At 36.7% G+C, this 15516-nt stretch overlaps 2 protein-coding genes across 3 annotated transcripts in view; both read left to right on the top strand.

Annotated features, from left to right (window-relative positions):
- SMAD5 (SMAD family member 5) overlaps positions 1 to 15516 on the top strand; it is a 63728-nt gene that overhangs the window by 26367 nt on the left and 21845 nt on the right. The window contains exons 2-4 of one of the 2 annotated variants that reach the window (XM_043984344.1): positions 4585 to 4734; positions 10090 to 10666; positions 11269 to 11520. In XM_043984344.1, the coding sequence (XP_043840279.1) occupies positions 10264 to 10666; positions 11269 to 11520 (655 nt within the window). In that variant the 5' untranslated portion in view covers positions 4585 to 4734; positions 10090 to 10263. The remainder of the gene's footprint in view (positions 1 to 4584; positions 4735 to 10089; positions 10667 to 11268; positions 11521 to 15516) is intronic. The other variant, XM_043984343.1, reaches the window with a different exon arrangement.
- Positions 5863 to 6446, top strand: LOC122738722 (proline-rich protein 13-like). Its single transcript, XM_043980662.1, is given in 2 exon segments — positions 5863 to 6055; positions 6057 to 6446. Coding segments are annotated over 2 exon segments (564 nt in total). The 5' UTR covers positions 5863 to 5881.

Genomic DNA, 15516 nt, shown 5'->3' with positions numbered 1-15516 from the left:
CCTACAGATATACTTATGTCTCCCTCATCCTTACAAACCCCTTACTTGATTTATCCATTCCTGCTCTCTGTTTTCTCAATACTCTCTTCTCACTAGGTTTCCATGACACTCCCCTCTCCTAGTTCTCCTACCTAATCTGATCACTTTTTCTCAGTCCAAGTTATTTCCTAATTGTTTTCTATGCTTTCTTGTATTTATATTTATAACACTAATTTCAGAAAGAAGGAATGAAAGAAGACAATAAATCTACCTGTAGTTGAAATTCAATCTTAAATGATAAATATTGAAGGTGTTGTGGGCAAATAGGCCCATTAATGCACTGTTGTTGGAAGCTATAAATTGGTAAAGCTGTTCTGGAAAGCAGTTGGGAGTTATATGCCCCCAAAGTTACTAAACTATATGTGTGTGTATACATATATGCACACACACAAATATGCACACATGCACACACATATATCTATAGCCTTTGTGTATACCATCAGTAACACCATGAGACCTATGCACCTAACAGGATCAAAAAAGAGGAAAAGAACCCCTATGTACAAAAACATAACATTTTCTATAGTGGCAAAGAACTAGAAACTAAGAGGGTGCCAGTCATTTTGGAATTGGCTGAACAAATTATGGTAAACTGTGACCCAGCAATAAGACTACTAGGCATATTCCCTAAGAAATCAAGAAGGAAGGAACCCATATGAATAAAAATATCCAAAACCCATATGAACAAAAATATCCACCGCTATACTTTTTGTGGTAGCAGAGTACTTGAAACTGACAGTGCTCATTAAGGATGACTGACCAAATTATGATATATGAATGTAATGGATTATTGTCCTATAAGAAATGATAAAAGGACTGGTAAGGCTTGTATGAATTGATGCAGAGTAAAATGAGTAGAACCAGAACAACTTATACAATGATATAACAACGATACAATGTAATAACAAATGACTTTGAAAGACTGATCATACTTCCAGAGGATTTATAAAGAAGCTTGCTTCTGTATCCTGACAGAGGTGATATACCCTTAGGGTGAAGACTTAGACATACACTCTTTGAACATGGCTAGTGCAGGTACTTGTCTTGCTTGACTGTGTCTTTCCTGACCCCTGATTCTCCCTGAAATTACCTTGTAGTTATGTGTGTCTTTATGAATGTATTAATTTTTTGTGGTTATTCTGAACTTGACAATCAACATACATGCTTCCATATACAAAGAATAACAGAAGAATATTGTATATGACAGTGAATTTCATTACATATAGCTGTTGTGGAGTCATGTGTGTGTGAGAATTCTTTCCCTCTTTGTGTCATAGAGAATATACTTAGCAAGGTTATTGCAGGGTCAAAGGGTATATATAGGTTAGTGACTCCCAACTTGCTTTCTAGTGTTTCTAGGCCAGTTCACAGTTGTACCGGCAATGAGATTAGTTTGCCTTTCTTTCTACATCCACTCTTGACTATTGCCATTTCCCTTTTTGCTCTCTCTGTCTCAATTTGTCTTAATTTGCATTTCTCTCAGTGATTGGGAGTATTTTTTTTTCATATTCCTGGTGATAGCTTGCTTTTTTTTTTCTTTTGTCAACTGCCTGTTGACATCTTTTGACTATTTATAATCTGTTGAGCATTGATTAGTTCTTGTTTTTAATGTTTGAATCTCTTAAAGGTTTTTCTGGAAGCTATTTTCTGATTTTTTTTAGCTCCATTGATTGTGTTTGTGAAATCCTTCTCCCCCCACCCCCAACAAACAAGCAAAACAAAAAACCGTTCAATTTTATGTAATCAAAATTGTCCATTTGATCTTCTATGATTCTCTCTTTTTTTGTTAGGCCAGGAAGTTTTCCCTTATTAATGGTTGGGAAAAGCTATTTCTTTCCATTCTCATCTAACTTGTTCATGGTATGATCTTTTTTATCTAGGCTATTTATCCATTTGGAATTTATTGTAGCATGTTTTGTGAGGTGCTATTCTAAACCTTACTTCAGCCAGCTTCCTTTCTTGTTTTTGCAACAGTTTTTTGTCACACAGTGAATCCTTGCTCCAGTAGATGGAGACTCTATGTTTTTTGAATACTATTACTATGTGCATTCGCTTCTGAATCTTGGGTTCCTGATTTTTCCCATTGATCAGGGTTTTTCTTTTTTAACTAAATAACTTTAACAATTATTGCTTTGAAGTCTGGTTTGAGGTCTAGTATTGTGAGGCCCCCTTTCCACCTTTATCATTCCCATTATTTTCCTTGAGATTTTTGAGCTTTTGTTCCTCCAGAATAATTGTTATTTTTTTCTAGTTCTTAAAGCAATCCATTGGTAGTTTGACTTGTATGGTTATTATTATTCCTCTAAATAAATTGATTTAGGTTAATTTTGTCATTTTTATTATATTTGCATGAATTAAGTAATATGTCTGTAATTATGAAGGTCTTCATGTAAAGGGTCTTGTGTAGTTTTATTCAGACAATTTCTGTTTTTAGGGGGTAGAATCTCAAATACTTTATATATAATACTCTAGTTATTTTGAATGCAATTTTTTTTCTCTACCTGCTGGTTTTTGTCACACATATATATGTATATATATTATCCATATGTTTCCATTAGGGTATTCTAAGTAGATTCTCATTATTTGCAAAAGGTGATTTTTTTTTTTGCTACTAATTCTAGGTCAAATAACAGTGGGAACAGTGTATATATTTACCTCTGATCTTATGTGAAAGGCCTTTAAGGATTCTCTACTATATATAATTAATGTTTGATCTTGGTTTAAGATAGACATTATTTAGGATACTGTTAAGGCTAAAATTCTAGCTAGTCTGTCTAAAATATTTAATGAGTGGTCGCCAATAAATTATAAGCTTTAGCAAGAGTTAGGCTTTTAAGCATTTATTAAGGAGAATAAGAATTTGGTAAAGAGAGAGAGAGAGGCCTACATTCATCTATCTATTAAAGGGAGAGTGCATTTCTAGCTCCGCTCTCTGCCAGAGTCCACAGGAAAGAGAGCAAGTCAGAGCGCCAGGCTCCCTGCTTCCTCCTCCCACAAGCAAACGTCACTTGTTGACGCCAAAGAAAAGACGCATGGTCTGGCCCTCAGAGACCTTCACCTCATGGCAGAGCTTTTCTACAGTAAGTCTCCAGCAGGTGGCGTCATTCCAGTTGTTACAATACTCTTATCCCTGTGTTTCTTAATGTTTTAAACTTAGATACTGTAATTTGTCAGTTTTCTTTTTTTTTTAATCTGTTGATAGTCATGTGATTTTTATTGCTTTTGTTTTTAATGGGGTATATTATGTTTACAATTCTCTGAATATTGAACCAATCTTGCTTTTCTGGTATAAATCCAGTTTGGTTATAAAGCATATCATTTTTTAATGTGTTGCTGTACTTTTTTTGCTAACATTTCATTTTTTATTGCATGAATATTCATTAGCTTTTGGATTATAGTTTTATCTGCTTTATCTCTCTCTGGATTAGGTATCAAGATCATATTTGCATGATAAAAGGAATTTGGTAGGATCCCTTCACTTTACTTTTTTTTTTTTTGTTTTGTTTTTTTGGGGGCAATGAGGGTTAAGTGACTTTTCCAGGGTCACACAGCTAGTGTCAAGTGTCTGAGGCTAGATTTGAACTCAGGTCCTCCTGAATCCAAGGCCAGTGCTTTATCCATTGTGCCACCTAGCTGCCCCTACATATATATATATATATATTTTTTTTTTTTTAACATATAAGGTATTTTATTTTTTCCGTTACATGTAAAGATAGTTCTCAACTTTTGTTTACACAAGCTTTACAATTTCAGATTTCCTACATATATTTTTAATGTACTTGTTCAGTGTACTTCTCTGTCCTTTCCCCTTCCCATGCCAAATAGAATATAAGCTGTTGGAATAGCAATGGTGGTTTCATTTTTGTATTAGTTGGCTGATTATAGGCACTGTGCTGTGTGCTGTTGATAAAAACATAAATGCAGAATACTCTTTGTCCTTAATGAATTTACGTTTTGGGATGTGTTAGTGCTAACATTTGTGGTATTCTAGCTTCCTCAAGAAGTAAAATTTGATTTGAATATTGAAAGAAGATAATGATTGAGAGATTGAGACCCTTATGGTCTTGTAAATGGGACAGTAAAATATACAGTTTGCAAAACAGTAATCTAGTTTGGCTGAAACATAGCTTTCATGAAAAGGGGGAATATGAAATAAAGCTGGAGATGTGAGTAGGCACTAGACTGTGGATGACCTTAAATGCCAGGCTAAGGAGTCACCAAAAGGTTTTGAACATGGAAGTGTTAATAGTGAAATATTTCCCTTAGGAAGATTATTTTATCAAGTTTTCAAAGGTTGAATTAGAGGAAGGAGAGATTGGAAGCATGGAGATATCATGGTTTCACAAGGACATTCAAAAGCTGTAGTATGTCCAAAGGAGAGCAACCAGGATGGTCTTTAGTCCATGTCATGTGAGCATCTATTGGAGGAACTGGGCATTTTTAGCCTGGATAAGAGAAGGTGAAGGGGGGATGTGATAGCTGTCTTTGTGTTTTTTAAGGGTGGTCATGTGGAAGAGAGATTAGAGTAGTTCTTTTTGGCCCTAGAGGACAGAAACTGGAACAATGAGTGGAAGTTGCGAAGAGGCCAATTTAAAGATAGGCTTGATATCAGGAAGAACTTCCCCAACAGCACTGCTCAAAAGTGGAATAAGCTGCCTCCTTGATGGTCTTCAATCAGTTTGGATAAAACATTTGGTGAGTATGTTATGGGTATTTTTTTTTCATATATAGTTTAGACTGGATGGGTGCTGAGGTCCCTTCCCAACTCTGTGAATGCAACAATTCTGTGATTCTGTGAAATCATTTAGGAAGTTATTAATGTAATTCAGGTGAGAGTTGATAAGGTGTATACTGGATAGTGACTTAGCTGTGAGTGGAAAGAAAAGGAGTGAATTCAAGAGGTATCATCTTGGTAGAATGAATAAAACCTGGGTAACAGTGCTAGAATGGGTCTGGCAGTACAAGATTTTCATGGTTGAAGGACTCAAACATTAGCAACCTAAGTGCCTGGGAAGATGGTTGTGGCCTCAACAGAAATAGAAAAATTTGGAGACAGGTAAGATGAGATATCCAGGAGGTAGTTGATCATACAGTATTGGAATTTAAGAGAGGATAGTGCTGGTTATATAGAATCAGAATTCATCTGTTGTAGAGATGGAACCTGAATCTAAAGTAGATAATCCAATTTTCAAGAGTTGAAAAGAGACCTGGGGAACAGCTATGCTAAACAGATTGAACATGAATGATAATCCAGCTAAGAAAAAATGAAGAGATTGCTCAAAGAAGTAGGAGAACCATGTGAGAACAGTACAGTGGAGGGCACAGAAGCAGTGATTGTCTAGAAGGGAGAGGTATGATCAATAGTACACCAAAATATATATAGTTTAAAGTTGAATTCTAAGAAGAGATAATAAGATCTAGCAGTTATAAAAGTGGCTGATAGGGATCTTAGAGGCCTTTCCGTCTAGACTCCTTCTTTCACAGATGAGGACACTGAAGCTTAGATTGAATTTTCTAAGGTTAAACCAACAGGTGCTTAATGGCAAAGCCAGGTTTTAAACTCAGATGACTCTTAGTCCACCCCTCTTTCCACTATACCATGATTCCTTCTTATTTAAGAGAACCGTTTCATTTCAGTGGTGGAGTAAGAAGCCAGGTTGCAAGGGATTGAAAAGAAATTGGGTAGAAAATGGATACAGGTGTACAGAGTAGTAGTTACTGGGAGATGATAGCTTGAGGGAGTGGCAGGGTCCAGTAAAGATTTTTAAAGATGAGTTAAACCTGGGGGAGGGAGGAGGACTTTGACTCCTGCTAAAGCAAAGAGGGAACAGAACAGTGGAGTATGTGGGACCCCAGTGCAGGACAGCCAGGGATGTACCCTCCTGGGGCTCCTATGCCCCCTTCAACTTCTGGGTGCCCTGGGGTTACCAACCCCATTCACCCACCATCTACCAATCCTGCGTACCCTCCAAGTACCTTTCCTACTCCACCTGGCTGTTTCCCAGGGAATCCAGCTTTATCCTCCCAGTAGTGCTTTTGGTCCTGGGAAGCAGCCAGGGTACCCAGGCTGCCCACCCCCAGGTCCCTATCCACTTTCTTGCCCTGGTATGCCTTCTGTGAATCCCTTGGCCCCAGGGGTAGTGGGGCCAGATATAGTGATGGATAAGAAGATGAGGAAGATGAAGAAGGCTCATAAGAAAATGCATAAACATCACAAACATGGCAAGCATTCTTCTTCCTCCTCCTCCTCTTCCAGGATTCTGACTGAATCCTCCCCCCCCCCGCCCCCCCAAGTCATACCACCCCAGCTCTCCCAAGCTTTGGATGCCATATTGTGCTGGGGGAAGATAGCCCTGCAGTCCCAACCTCAGCCCAATCCCATTCACCCTTTGCCCAAATTAGGTTGATGAAGTGAGGAAAGGATCTCTATTGGCCTGAGGAAGTCTATTTTCTTACCTACTAGATTGAATCGAGGGGCAATGCTTTCTGAAGATGTATGTTCTTTGAGCCAAATGCTGAAGACCATTTTGGTATCTAGAAAAAGTGATTTTTAAAAATTTCCTTTGTAATTTGTGTGGGAGAAGGGGAAAAAGGGGCATGTGTCATTACCATGGAAGTTGGTCTGGGTATGGTAGTCTTTTTAAAGAAAATATTCAGGCTGAGATTATCTATTTATTTATTTATTTTTTAATTTATGAAAGTATTTTATTATTTTCCAGTTATATGTAGAGATAGTTTTCAACATTTGTTTTTATAAGATTACTAGTTTCAAATTTTTTCCTCCCTCCCCCCCTCCCCAAGACAGTAAGTAATCTGATATAGGTTATATATGTACAATAACATTAAACATATTTCTGCATTAGTCATGTTATAAGAAAAGAATCAGAGCAAAAAGAAATAACCTCAAAGAAGAAAAACAGCACCAAAAACAAAAGAAATACTATGGTTCAATCTGCATCTATATTCCACACTTCTTTTTTTGGGGATTTGGAGAGCCTTTTCCTTAATGAGTCCTTTGGAACTTTCTTGTACTGTTGTATTGCTGAGAAGAATCAAGTCTTATCACAGTTGATCAACACATAATGTTGATGATACTGTGTACAGTGTTCTCCTGGTTCTGCTCATCTCACTCATCATCAGTTCATGCAAGTCCTTCCAGGTTTCTCTGAACTCCACCTGCTCATCGTTTGTTATAGCACAGTAGAATTCCATTACATTCATATACCACAACTTGTTCAGCCATTCTGGGTATGGTAGTCTTAATGGAATGTGGGAACTACATTTCCCAGCAGACTGTGCAGTCTATTCAGCCCATTGCCTTCTGGGAAAGAGAGTTCCTTTGAATAGGATAGTGTGGGTGCCATTTTGGAACCTTATTTCTTGGTGAGCTCTTTTCATTCCAATCATTCTCTGGTCTCACTCTGTTTCTCTCACTGTGCTTCCCAATAAAGCTTTTTATCCAAAAAAAAAAAAAAAGTTAAATCTGAGACACTAGTACTTTCCCAAGGCTCTAGTCCCTAGAATCCCCTTTGTTTTAGGATTCCTGGAAACGCTTTGTTTGAAAACACAGAACCTAGGACATTAAACAGAAGCCTTACATAGTACTGCAGGGCTAGATGGAGTTTATGCTTGTTGGTCAGTTAATTGAACCCCAGGATTCTGCGGAATGAAGTACATCGAGAAGACATGAGAAACATGTCACTTGTCTTCTGTGTCAGACTTTATATCTGAGGCCCAGATCCTTTGGGTGTTCCATGTGGTGTGTGAGGTCCTATTTGGGCCACTATTAGGTCCTTGACTGTGGTTCCAGTCTGTCCTGCTCTTAAGGAGTTTTCTGAGGTTCACTTGGGACAACACTGTTACTGTCAAAAATCTTTAGGTCATCAGATGTGGTTTATTAAGGTCTGGCCCCTCTTATAATTTATAAAATACAAATTCATCCAGAATGGCTGAATACATAATAGTATTTGTTATTATATTTTTCTCATCTGTTGTATACTAATGATAGAGTTTTTATGATGTGGAAGGGGTCCTTGTTTTTGTTGTTCGTCCTTTGTTTTCAAAGAGGACCAGCGACATCACTGGGATGTCTTGACTGGCATGAATTGGATTTAAGAGAGGCAGAGTTGCACAAAGCCATCAGCCTCATTCTCTTCCAGAGTCATCGGGAGTCCAGTGGCAAGACAAAAGCCAGGACAACTGTCAAGTTCAGTACCTTTCAGATGTCATCAGGAAAGTAGATGTACTAATCATGTATCAAGAATAAGAGGATAAGTGGGCCTCTTGGATGTTACAGTAGTACCTACAAATTGTCAGAAGATGTAGAGCAGGGGTTCTTAACCACTAATATTTTAGTATAATCAGTTTCATTTTTAACCTTATATATTTTATTTTATTCATTTGAAGTCATTATTCTGAGAGGAGAGTGCATAAGTTTCATCAGATTAACAAAGGAGTCCATGAAATATACAAAAAAAGTTAAAAAATCCCAATTTACAGGAAGACTGTAAATTTTGGTAGAGCATTTATAGAAGAGTTAAAAGGATCATTTGTCATAAAGCAGGACTTTTCTTTATTCTCTATTGGTGTCCCCATTCTAAACTTGGTTTTTATAGTGTGTTTGTAGGTAGTATATGTAGTGTATTTGTATATCCTGATTTTTAAAAATCCTATATTACTAGTTAATGATTTACTAGACTGATTATTATACAGAGAAAATGGCGTATTGTAAATAATTTTAATTAGAACAAAGTGGCCTAATAAGTTCATCTTGAAAGATTCTGTTATCTAAAATCTTTTCACTAAATATTTCTTAGAATGCCAAATCTGTAGTAGTTCAGCATTTTTCATTTTGCTAAAGAATAGAGTAGAAGGTTGTGAAATTACAGGCAGTTTAAAAACTGGATTTTTTGAGATTTGTCTGTATCTGAGATAGCAAAATGCTCTGTTTTTTTTTCAGGGGACATGAGTTAAACATTTGTATTTCTTATTGTGAAAATGTGGGGTATGCATAGAGAAGCAAAAAAACTAATCAAGTATTTTGGTTAGAGTTAGTAACATACTATCAAAACAAAAGGATAAACCCCTCATTTCTGTTTAGATTTTTTTTCAGGCGGTGTATTTTGTTACAGGTGTTTGGATATGCAATAGTCTATTCAAACAATATCAAATTTTAAAAAATTTAAAAGATTATACCTAAAATGTATGTTTGTTATAATTTACAGTCTAAAGACCACTCTTTGCCTTTAAAACATGCATGTATTTTGTCCTGAAGAAATTAAAAAGTTTTAGAACATTTTAAGATTATAGTGGCCTAGCTGTGTGACCCTGGGCAAGTCATTTAACTCCCATTGCCGCCCCCCCCCCCACACAAAAAAAGATTATAGTGGCCTTAAGGAAGATGTAGATTTCTGGTATGGCTCTTAAGGTCAAGAATGTGTATACAGCCAATAAATATGCAAAATCATGCTTAAGAACTAATGTAGTGGTGCTTTCCACCTCCAGAGAAAGAACTGATGGAGTCTTAACTGCAAATTGAAGCATAATTTTTTTTTTGAGGGGCAATGAGGTAAGTTAAGTGACTTGTCCAGGGTCACAGAGCTAGTAAGTGTCAATTGTCAGAGGTGGGATTTGAACTTAGGTCCTCCTGAATCCAGGGCTGGTGCTTTATCCACTGTGCCACCTAGCTGCCCTGAAGCATAATTTTTAAACTTTATTTTCCTTGCAACATGGCTAATATGGAAATATGTTTTGCATAATTTCATATGATTAAGTGATAGCACATTTCTTGCCTTCACAATGGGTAGAGAAGGGGTGGGAGGGAGCCAGAGAATTCAGAATTCATTTTTTTTTTTAACAGAAATGTTAAAAATAAATAACCTTTTATAGTAAAAAAAAAAATTGTATAGAATTAGGAAACTTCTGGTTTTATTTTTAATCTTTGAAAAAAACCCAACTATGGTTTCTGTGTCTTACTTACCCAAAATAACTTGTACTTGCAAATTATTTAAAAATTCTTTAAATGCTTATCCTGTTTTATTTTTTCTTTAGGATACACCTGATGCAAGAAATGCTGAATCTTCATGAAGATAAATCAGTGTTTTACCATTATTGGTTAATTAGTTCTTCTGTAGAAAGATAGTATATTGTTTATCACCTGTGATAATCACTTCAAATACACATCGACATTTGGTGGAAAGAAAGTTTCTTGAAGATTTATATCAAATGACGTCAATGGCCAGCTTGTTCTCTTTTACTAGCCCAGCTGTAAAGCGATTATTGGGCTGGAAACAAGGTGATGAAGAGGAAAAATGGGCAGAAAAAGCAGTTGATGCTTTGGTAAAAAAGTTAAAAAAGAAAAAGGGTGCAATGGAAGAACTAGAAAAAGCACTGAGTAGCCCTGGGCAGCCCAGCAAGTGTGTTACTATTCCTAGATCTTTAGATGGAAGACTACAGGTTTCTCACAGAAAAGGCTTACCCCATGTTATTTACTGCCGAGTCTGGCGTTGGCCTGATTTACAGAGTCATCATGAGTTGAAGCCATTGGATATTTGTGAGTTTCCTTTTGGATCTAAGCAAAAGGAAGTTTGTATCAATCCATACCACTATAAGAGAGTGGAAAGTCCAGGTATGTTTTAAACCTTTTTTCCCTCCCCCTGAGGGGAGGGTGAATTAGTCCAGTATTATTTCTTGTACTTCTAGTTGCAAACTGGCTCTTTATCTAGTTAATTGTTTTCTAGTATTTTTCACTTTGCGTACTGTTGGATTCTTACTTTTCCATGATTCATGTAGGATGAGCAGGGCCTTTATAAGATGAAGATATAAAAAAAATAACCTTAAAAATGGCAGATAGGAATAAGTTAACAATAGCTGAAATATATAGCCCTTTATAATTTCCAAAGAACTCTGCCTACCTTGTCTTATTTGACCATGATAACTCTATCAGATTGATATGATAGCTAAATATCATCCCCATTTTTCAAATGAGAAACTGATACTTAGAGAGATACAGGGATTTGTTACAGCCACTTAACTAGTAATTGTTGGATACTGTATTCAACCTGGTCTTGAACTAATTCTGTAAGGCGTATCTTCTCAGAAGGCAAGAGTTTTTAATGTATATATTTCTAAATTCTTAACCTTTAACCTTAATATTTAATTAGTCACAGTGATAATATGTTGAGTATTTTTTTTAGCATTTTTTGACAAATTTCTTTCATTCTATTCCAGTCTTACCTCCAGTATTAGTGCCTCGACATAGTGAATTCAATCCACAACACAGCCTTCTGGTTCAGTTCAGGAATCTAAGTCACAATGAACCACATATGCCACAGAATGCTACATTTCCAGATTCTTTCCAGCAGCCCAACAACACTCCTTTCCCCTTATCACCAAATAGCCCTTATCCTCCTTCTCCAGCTAGCAGCACATACCCCAACTCTCCTGCCAGTTCTGGACCAGGAAGTCCGTTTCAACTTCCAGGTAAGAATTAATTTTATTTGATATCTCCAAATCCCAAGTCAGCCTACAAATAGAGTAGTTTCTTTTACTAGCCACTTGCCATTATGAGTACTTATATGACCTAAGGAGGCTAGAATTAACTTGATTTTGTGAAGTGATTTGTTTTCATTTCAGAAAGGTTAAATTTGACTCTTGCCTTTAAAAAAATTCTGAATTTTAAAAATTCTCTGTGGGTGTGGGTGTGAGGAGTTGGGATGTGTCAATGAGAGACAGAATATTTCCATAAACAAAGTAGAATAGAAAAAGAGTTTCATGTGAAATGATGAATCTCTCATAGCTTGCTTTTTCTTTAAGAATATATGGTAGATATAAGCATATATGATAATTTAACATGTTCTGATTGCTGTGCTCATAAAATATTTGATCTTTGATATCACTCTTAGGGGTTATGAAGTACTTACATTTTTATAATAAGCATTTTCATACTGTTCTAATTTGACTTTTAAAAAGCAGCAGTTTTCTTTTTTTAGATAATTAGTAAAATAATTTGCTTTGAATATTGAGACAGTAATTAGATTATTTGACTTTGCTGTCAAAATTCCTCCCAATTGGGTGTGTATGTTCTTCCCTCCTTGAGCCCACTCTGATGAGGTTAAGGCCTTTGAGCTAATTCAGTTTTCTAAATTTTTCTTCCTCCCTCTCTCCTCAACTCTCCCTATGAAATCAAGCAATTCAATATATGCCATACATGGTGCTGTTATGCAGAACATCTTCACCTTCCTCGAAAGTGTTTTGCTTTTTACAGCTCCCTCCCCCAAACTTCCCTTCCCTTCTTCCCCTCTTCTCCCCCAGCCCTCCCATCCCTCCATCTCCTTCCCCTCCAACACTTATGTGTTGTTTGCTAGTTTTGAGTTAATAGGCTGGTGTATAATGACAGCAAAGTCAAATGACTAGAAGCTTCTTTTAGGTGAATTTTCTTGTCACTGCCTTCCATTCATGGGAGAAAATAATGACAAACAAAAACAAACTCTTAAGTTGTTTTTTAAATATAAATCTCTGTTTGAGTTAGGGTTGGTTAGCCCTGTCTATACTTTGATCTGGTAAATAACATTTAAAAGGATGAGCCTGTGGGCAACAAGATAATTGAGATAGGAAGCTTATATTTAGTATATACTTTAGGTATCAAAGCAGGAGAGCAGAATAATAACGTGTTATAAGATTTCAGCAGGAAGAGCTGAAACCAAATGTTCAATTAAGCTTGATATCCTCATTTTGTGAAATGGGGATAGCAGTAGCACCTACCTCCTAGGGTTGTTGTGAGAATCAAAAGAAATAATAATTGTAAAGTGCTCAGTATAGTACCTGGCATATGCTAAGTTCTGTATGAAGATTATTATCATCCCATTCTCGGATTTCAGGTAATTATAATGAACTTTCTAGTTGTAGTAAAATTTCAAAACATAAAAGTGAGATGCTTCAGTAATTAATTTATACCTTTCCCTTAAAAGGTTTCAATAACATATTTAAGAGTTGGTAATAAATCATATATAAATTACTGCATATTTTTTTATGTAATTCAATCTCTTGTAGCCTCTGTGGTGTTTGACTTCTGATGTTGCCAGTATTTTTAAAAAATATATCAGATTATACTTAGTGCTCTTGGCATCTCAAAACATTTCATTGCATATTAATAAAAAGGACATATTTAAGGTTCACAGACAGCTTTATATATTGATAGGGATAAGCATTAATCATCTGGAAGGTGAAGAAGGTGTTGGAAATGTATGAATGTGGCCATAGGGAGATGTAGGATACACCTGTGACCTTAAAGTTAAGAACAAGCATTGTTTGGATTCATACATTAGGAATGTACGTGAAGCTAGATGACACAGTGCATAGAGTGCCAGGCCTGGAGTCAGGAAGACTCAACTTCCTTAGCTCAAACCTGGCCTCAAGTCACTTAAGCTTGTTTGCCTCAGTTTCCCCTTCTGTAAAATGAGCTGGAAAAGCAAGTGGTAAACCACTCCAGTATCTCTCTGCCAAGAAAAAACCCAAATGGGGTTATAAAAAATTGGACAAAACTGAACTAATTAGAAATGTGACCAAGAAACATTAAAAAGAGGGAAGTGGGACATAACATTTTGAATTAGGGAAGAAAGTAAAGAACAGCCGTGGCCTAGGCCTAGCTTATGTTGGGGGTGATGAAAACTGAGGATCAGAAAGGTGAGGTGACTTGTCCAAAGTTACCCAAGTAGTAAGTTAAAAAAAAAAAAAGCCTGCTTTGAAGTATGATTAGGCTGTAGCAATGAGTATGAGCACTGTCTTCAAATGAGAATACCATAGATAACAGAATAATGGCAATATATCTACAAGTCATTACACTTTTTTTTTAAAATAATACATTAGTAGTCATGGAAAATATCTACATTGGATAGGTTGTGAGAGAAAACAGGTAAAAACAAAACTTCAGATTAAGGAATTGTCAAAAAAAATTGTGTTTCAGTCTGTTTTCAGATATCATCAGTTCTTTTTCTGTAGATGGATTACAATTTTCATAAGTTCTTCAGAGTTATATTGGATCATTGCCTTGCTGAAAATAACCATATGCTTCCCAGCAGATCATCTTACACTAATGCTGTTATTTTGTATACAGTACATTTCTGTCTGCTTCAGTTCATGAAGGTTTTTCTGATAGCATCATGTTGATCATAACTTTTATTTAAGTACCTTAAACTTGACGAAGAATTTTCTTCACAATAGCCCAGCAGAGTAGGTACCATACATTTTGTCATTGTAGTCAATCATCATAACTATTTCCCTCCACCCTATTCCCTTCTAATGATATTTACTCTATTTTCTATCTTATTTTGCCCTATTCCTCCTCAAAAGTGTTTTGCTACTGACTGCCCTCTCCCCTGCTTGACACCCTCCCTTCATTCAACATTCTCTTCTTATCCTCTTTCCCTCCTACTGTAGGGTTAAATAGATTATTCCTCCCAATTGGGTGTGTATGTTCTTCCCTCCTTGAGCCCACTCTGATGAGGTTAAGGCCTTTGAGCTAATTCTGTTTTCCAAATTTTTCTTCCTCCCTCCCTCCTCAACTCTCCCTATGAAATCAAACAATTCAATATATGCCATACACGTGCTGTTATGCAGAACATCTTCACCTTCCTCGAAAGTGTTTTGCTTTTTACAGCTCCCTCCCCCAAACTTCCCTTCCCTTCTTCCCCTCTTCTCCCCCAACCCTCCCATCCCCCCATCTCCTTCCCCTCCAACTTTTTCTCAGAAGGGCAAAAATATATTACTATACTCGCTTGAATATGCATGTTATTCCCACTTTGAGCCAATTCTGATGATAGTAAGGTTCACTCACTCCCCCACTCCTTCCTCCTCTTCCCCTCGCCTCCATAAGCTTTTTTCTTGTTTCCTTCATGTGAGCTACCTCTCCCCATTCCACCTCTCCCCTTCCCCCTCCCCCAGTCTATTCCTCCTACCCCTCAACCCTATTTTAAAGATGTCATCATGGGTTAGCTAGGTGGCACAGTAGACAAAGCACCAGCCCTGGGCCCAAGAGGCCCAGAGCCCAAATCCGGCCCCAGACATAAAACAGCCCACCCTATTTGCTCCACATAGAACAAGGATACACAAAAAATAAATGCTTTACAAATACCATCCCTTCATATTCATTTCAGACCTGTGTCCTCTGTCTATTCCTTACTGAAAAAGTTCTTATGAGTTGGAAGTATTATTTTCTCATGTATGAATGTAAACATTTTTACCTTTTAATGTCCCTTGTGATTTCTTTTTCCTGTTTACTTTTTTATGCTTCTCCAGGATCTTGTATTTAAAGTCAATTTTCTACTTAGTTCAGGTCTTTTCATCACAAATGTGTGAAAGTCCTCTTTTTCATTGAAGTCCCATTTTTTTCTCAAGCCAACTTCCTAGTTAACCAGTCAGCAGAGCACTGTGGTGGTTCTTAGCTTCTACGAACCTGTGCCCCTCCCCCACCTGGGCCTC

Source organism: Dromiciops gliroides, chromosome 2, assembly GCF_019393635.1.
Source record: "Dromiciops gliroides isolate mDroGli1 chromosome 2, mDroGli1.pri, whole genome shotgun sequence".
NCBI classification, from domain to species: Eukaryota; Metazoa; Chordata; class Mammalia; order Microbiotheria; family Microbiotheriidae; genus Dromiciops; species Dromiciops gliroides.
Note: the sequence above shows the minus strand (reverse complement) of the source record. Positions and strands in the feature narration are given on the sequence as shown.